Source organism: Triticum aestivum, chromosome 5B, assembly GCF_018294505.1.
Source record: "Triticum aestivum cultivar Chinese Spring chromosome 5B, IWGSC CS RefSeq v2.1, whole genome shotgun sequence".
Taxonomy (NCBI): Eukaryota; Viridiplantae; Streptophyta; class Magnoliopsida; order Poales; family Poaceae; genus Triticum; species Triticum aestivum.
Window position 1 is genome coordinate 252,495,148 of NC_057807.1, and position 6,600 is coordinate 252,501,747.

Genomic DNA, 6,600 nt, shown 5'->3' on the forward strand with positions numbered 1-6,600 from the left:
GTGAGGAAAAAAATACATAAAATCTTAAATATATATATATATATATATATATATATATATATATATATATATATTAAGATTGAGATAGAGATATAGATTTTCAAGCGGCGGAGATAGAGATAGAGGCTTTTAAGCGGCGGAGATAGAAAGAGTGAATGGAGGGGGAGTAGCTGAGATTCACAAGAAGGATTCGGACAATAAATAAATATTTTTTTAAAAATAGCATTTCATTTGTTTTTACAACAAAATCTTTCTAGCACATCCCATGTCCCCAGCAACATGGCCACAGTGCACACACATTCCCCTTTTGGACCAGAGCACACAGTCTTTCTATCCATTAATTAACACTCGACACCTTTTCTCAAGCTCTCATCTCCAACCTTTTTATTTAAACCCACCTAGAAAAGCGAAGCCCCCCCCCCCCCCCCCCAAACATCCCTCCTCTCCTCTGCCTCTCGCAGAGTCACCAATCTCACTCCCCCACCCAACCAAAAGCCAAAACGCACACCGCCACGGCCATTACCACGGCGAGTTATGGACGCCGGCGCGCTCCAGCTCGCCGCCGCCGCCGTTGCCATCGTCGTCGCCGCGTTGGTATGCAGATGGTTCCTTGTGGCGTGCGCGGTCGGGGTCCGGAAGCAGAGGCCGCGGCTACCGCCGGGTAGCACGGGGTTGCCCCTGATCGGCGAGACGCTGCGGCTGATCTCTGCATACAAGACGCCCGACCCGGAGCCCTTCATTGATGAGCGCGTGGCGCGGCACGGGGGCGTGTTCACCACCCACATCTTCGGCGAGCGCACCGTCTTCTCCGCCGACCCGGCCTTCAACCGCCTCCTCCTCGCCGCCGAGGGCCGCGCCGTGAGCTGCAGCTACCCTTCCTCCATCACCACGCTCCTCGGCGCGCGCTCCCTGCTCCTCACACGGGGCACCGCCCACAAGCGCCTCCACTCGCTCACCCTCACCCGCCTCGGGCGCCCCGCCTCGCAGCCCCTGCTCGCGCACATCGAGCGCCTCGTGCTCGCCACCATGCGCCAGTGGGAGCCCACCGCCACCGTGCGTCTCCTCGACGAGGCAAAGAAGATCACCTTCAACCTCACCGTCAAGCAGCTCGTCAGCATCGAGCCCGGGCCCTGGACCGAGAGCCTCCGCCGCGAATACGTCAAGCTCATCGACGGCTTCTTCTCCATCCCCTTCCCTTTCGCCTCATTCCTCCCCTTCACCACCTACGGCCAGGCCCTCAAGGTGTTTACTCTTTTGCCTCAGCCCTTCCCCTTCCCCTTCCCCTTCGTATGGACATTGCGGTTTGCACAAATTGGTCTCCGCGTTCCCGTAACTGATTTATATTCTATTGTCAAATTTGCTCTAGTCGAGGAAGAAGGTGGCCGGAGCGTTGAGGGAGGTGATAAGGAAGAGGATGGAGGAGAGAGGAGAGGAGAAAGGAGTGAAGGAGGAGATGGACGGAAAGAGGGAGAAGAAGGACATGGTGGAGGAGCTTCTTGAGGCGGAGGGTGGGAGCTTCTCGGAGGAGGAGATGGTGGACTTCTGCCTGTCCCTGCTCGTTGCTGGGTACGAGACCACTTCCGTCCTCATGACGGTGGCCGTCAAGTTCCTCACCGAGACGCCGGCGGCGCTGGCACAGCTCAAGGTATGGGATGAATCATGAGGATTTGTTTGGTAATTTGTCAATTCTTGTGCACGTGTGGTAGTGCGTACTGTCAAATAAGGTCGGACACTAGGGGATTCGTCAACCGATTTCGTAATATCTTATTATAATTGGGAGTTAGGTTAGGTAAACCTTTTGTACATCAGCTCTTCTCCAAAAGAAAATTTGCTGTGCCGGCTTGTTGTTTTAGGTCAGGATCAAGTACAGTTTTGTTAATTCAGATGATAGTACTTAACTAAAAAACTATTGTTTACGTTTGTAGCTAACTGTTAGCATCTTGGTTTGGGACAGGGGTGATGTTGACTGATTCTTTATCTTCTTGTAACCTAAGAATGGATCTGCTATGAACACAAATCCTACCGACTTCTTCCAAAAGCATGTTTGCTCATTTTTCTTCTTTTGTTTATCAACACACCAGTAACAGCAAAAAGTGTGAATCCTTACCACAAAGCCAGGAACCGTAGTTAGACTGAATATATGAACTTCTTCAGCCGATGTTGTTTTCAGTAAACGGATACATATGCTTATATTGATATTCTGTGTTTTCCTTTTTTGATCAGCTTTTGAGGATTTCATCGACACTATGTTTGCATGTTGGGCTGATTGGCTTTATAATATAAAGCGGGGCTAGCGCCTGTTTTGTGATATTCCTTTTTTTTTTGAACGCTGTTTTGTTTTGTGATATTCTGTGTCAATATAGGTGCAATTAATACAGATGACTTGCTGATTTTACAGGAAGAGCATGAAAATATGACAAAGATGAAAGGTGAAAATCAACCCCTAGAGTGGGTCGATTACAAGTCAATGACCTTCACCCAATGTGTAATGATTTCAATGCCCCCATATTTCTTAAAGTTGATATGCATATCATACATACCGCCGCATTTGTTGACAATAACATCTAAGCTCACTGGGATTTTTCACATCATAATAAGGAAATTGCCACTTTCGCAGGTGATAAATGAGACACTTCGTGTGGCTAACATAATCGGTGGGGTATTTAGGCGAGCAAACACTGATATTCATTTTAAAGGTACTTCAGTAAATCCACACTTAAGTATTCAGAACCTTTTGATCAGGAATACTTCCCTAGTGTGTGTAACATTTGCTTTTATTCATCATTCTATTAGGTTACACTATCCCGAAGGGCTGCAAAATATTTGCTTCGTTCCGAGCTGTGCACCTCAACAATGAACACTATGAGAACGCCCGGACGTTTGACCCATGGAGATGGCAGGTACCCTTTACGGTGCTGTTGGTCAACGTATTCTATTATATCTTGGCTTACGCTAGTAGAAAAGTAAAGTAAAATGCCTGCATAACCGTACTATTTTGTGGTACCATGTACTCCCTCTGTCCAGAAATACTTGTCATCAAAATGAATAAAAGGGGATGTATGTAGATGTATTTTAGTTCTAGATACACTCCTTCTTGTCCATTTTGACGACAAGTATTTTCGGACGGAGGGAGTACTTACTTTGTTGCTGGTGCAGAGCAACAACAAACTTCAGAACGAGGTAGGGGCCAACTTATTTACTCCCTTTGGCGGTGGACCTCGGTTGTGCCCTGGCTACGAGCTCGCTCGGGTTGTCATCTCTGTTTTCCTCCATCATCTTGTAATGCGCTTTAGGTAATCCACCTTCATCTTCATCTTCATCTTCAGCTCGAGTTTGGCTATACGATCTAGATGTTCTGGAATTGAAATTCCAAACTAAGATGCCGCTTTGATTTCTTCTTTGTGCATAAATTTGGCAGCTGGGAAGCGGCCGAGGAAGATAGGCTCGTCTTCTTTCCCACCACTCGAACCCTCAAAGGATATCCGATCAATCTCAGGCGGCGATCGAAGTCTGTTTGACGACCTCACATTGGTCTTCGGCTGCTCTTATCTTGAAAGCGAAATTAAACATAGATGAAGGAAGAGAAAGGAAATCGGGTAAAATAGCTACTAGTAGTCTACTTTTGTTCCTTTGGGTGTATCATTTGTAACCTGGTATTTACACAACAGCAAAGTTGTGCTGCTTGTAAAATGTGTGGCCTGAATAGTTGGTGTGTACCGGTTACAAGTGACATTTTGTCGCGTATTTGGATATATCCAAACTTATGAGATGCGTCGTACTATTACCAGCAAGATGCGTTGCTAAGAAACGAGAGGATACGGCCGTCTCCTCGTAAAACACTCTGAACTAGCGATCCTTGTCAAGCATGTCTCTGTCAGCTTATCACTGACTGTCCACACTGCTTGTTTCAGAACGAACTGTTCTTAGTACACAATTTATTCATTTATTACACACGTACGCACAAGCACATCTGAACAACATCATAGTGGTTGATTTTTTCTGTTTACTCTACAGTCGCTTTTAGAAACACTGATTACACACACACTTGCACCACTCACAAACAAGAGCCTGAAGATTTAAAATTGACAATCGCCTTCCACTGAAAACATAATCCGTATTGGAGCAACTCTAACCGGTCCCTTAAAAATAGAGTAAACGGCAGAGTAAATCCTTAGTGGAGTAAATTTACTCCACTAAGTTTGACCATTTCTAACCGATCCCCTAAAATTAGCAGAGTAAAGTTATTTTTTGATTTATGCATTTCATCGAACATCTAACATGCGTGTCTGCGACGATGGTGACCACACCAAAAACGCCGGTGACCACCGATGCGCGCCATACCACGGCCTTCCACCCGGTGCTCTCGCCCTGCCGCAACGTGATTGGCCGCCATCACTGTCGTGCTCGTGCTTGGTGAGGATGGAGGGCGGCGCAGGACCGCTGCCGCCGCGACGATGGCTGCGAGGGGCCCGGACTCTGCCACCGCCGCACGTGTGGCTGGCGGTGGAGGACACGAAGAAGAGCTTCGGGTGCGACAACGAGGAGCAGTAGGCACGACTTCTGCAGCGCAGTTCGGTCAAGGCGGAGGCGGCGCAGCCACGACGGAGTAGCTTCAACGTGGTCTGGCGGGAGCGACGGTGCGGGGGGCGTGGCTGGACCGCGCGTGGGAGATGAAGAAGAGCTGGCACGAGCGTAACGGCTGCGCCCCTGACGCCGACACTCCGTGGTAGGGAAGCAGGCCGGCGAGTCCTCGTCCTCATGCGCCTCCTCCTCCCCGCACCACCACTCGTCTGCCAGCGTCACGATGGACATGGAGGAGGCATGCATGGACCTCGGCCTCGAGCTCCTCTCCGACGGCACCGTTGAGATGCAATGCTACGGCCTTTCCACCGGCAGTAGCCCTGCCCACAGCCACGCAAGCAGCGACGACGCGTGGGGGAGTGGCCGCTACGGCGCGCAGGGAGTAGCGGCGGGCGGCGGAATCGCGCAGGGGAGTAGTGACGGGCGGTGGCGGCGCGCATGAGTAGCAAGGGAGGCGAGAGAGAAAGCAGAAATTTTACTCCGTTCCCTTTTCATGGAGTATATTTAGGAAGAAGTTTGGGTACATGAGTAAGATTTTACTTCCTTGCTACGGATAAGGGATCGACTAGGTACATGTCAGTGAAGTAAAACAGAAATTTTACTCCACTAACCGGTTATAAGGGCCGACAAGAAATGCCCTTAATAAAACACTAAGACGTCAAATCTGAAATATGATCCTTTGTGGGCTGAACATAGTACAACTAATAATGTACTCCCTCCGTTCCTAAATATAGATCTTTCTAGAGATTTTAATAAATGACTGTGTACAGAGCAAAATAATTGAATCTACACTTTAAAATATGTCTATATATCCGTATGTGATTGTTCATTTGCAATATCTAAAAGGACTTATATTTAGGAACAGAGGAAGTATACTGCTATTTTCTTTTTGAGAAATTCTTCATTCACATTACGAATCAGTACAAAGTAGTTGACTCTTACAAGCACACTGAAACGCAAACACAAAGGACCATGAACGGAGGAAGTATACGGCTATTGACTATATATGTTATAATCACTAATAAATTGATTATAAAACCAGTATTTTCTTCATCTTTTCTCTGCGTCCTTCTCCACATCTATTATACGGGAAGCACGTGTTGTGATAGACTCTCGTATGAGAGCTCATTCTCTTTATTTTTCACCTCTCTCTTATCAACATAGGAACGTACGCAACTTGGGGCGCTGCCCGTCACCGTGCGCGGACACTTCCAGCCGCGTCCGCGGGCGCTTGACAACTCATATTAACTATTTGTGGTTGTAGAAGCTATAAGATATTTTAGATATTTTAGTATAAATTATGTACGGACTTCAGCAGTGAATAAACACATTAAAACATAACTATCTACATCCAACTTAGAAAATCTTTAGAACATTTATAATTCAGAATGGAGGAAGTATTTATAAATTCACTTGTCTTTTATTTTTATTATTTTGGCAGGCTGGTTTGAAAAGACCAATCAGAGAGGCGCCCCAGCCCAGTTGCTTTTATTTTGTCAGTTAACTACCCATAGCCGGGCTAGTTCAACAAAATTTCACGCTTTGCATTCAGGGCATCTTCGCCACTGACCCGTAAACCCCCCGTAAATCGGAGATAAATATGGAGAGATTTACGGGAGTTCGGTTTGTTGTCACGTCCGCTTCTAAATGCTGTGGCCCATCAAAAACACCTTCCCCGCTAGCATGAGCTTCCCGCCCGTCGTCTAGCTATCCGCATTCATGTCGCTGTAGAGCGCACCGCTCCACACTGAAGACGGCTCAGGGCGAACGCGACCTCTCACTGCCTCTGCCATTGAAATGGTGCGCCGGCCGAGGGCGTCGCCCGCTGCACATCCGGCTGAACACGCCTCCTCGACGCATTCAAACGCCTCTCATTAAACCCTAGTGGAAGCCGAGAAATCTACTTCGGCCCCACATCCGTTCACGAGCGGACCGACATTAAAAGCAATGTCGTGCAAGCTCCCTCCGTCTGCCCTCTATTTAAACGAGGCCGGACGCTAGGCAACAATTGCACCACTG

At 47.8% G+C, this 6,600-nt stretch overlaps 1 protein-coding gene across 3 annotated transcripts; it reads left to right on the forward strand.

Moving 5' to 3' along the window:
• The first annotated feature begins 432 nt into the window (after window positions 1-432).
• Window positions 433-3,787, forward strand: LOC123111228 (cytochrome P450 90A4). Of its 3 annotated transcripts, XR_006454296.1 has the most exons (8): window positions 433-1,242; window positions 1,367-1,645; window positions 2,399-2,485; window positions 2,618-2,696; window positions 2,794-2,900; window positions 3,025-3,057; window positions 3,157-3,293; window positions 3,419-3,437. XR_006454296.1 is itself a non-coding variant. In XM_044531973.1 (7 exons), exons 1-7 carry the CDS (start codon window positions 535-537, stop codon window positions 3,516-3,518), a joined length of 1,497 nt encoding a protein of 498 aa, XP_044387908.1. In that variant the 5' UTR covers window positions 433-534; the 3' UTR covers window positions 3,519-3,787. The 3 variants fall into 3 exon arrangements, 1 of the variants encoding a protein (XP_044387908.1); XR_006454297.1 differs by having other exon boundaries at window positions 3,025-3,293; window positions 3,419-3,581; XM_044531973.1 differs by lacking the exon at window positions 3,025-3,057 and having other exon boundaries at window positions 3,419-3,787.
• The last annotated feature ends 2,813 nt before the right edge of the window (window positions 3,788-6,600 follow it).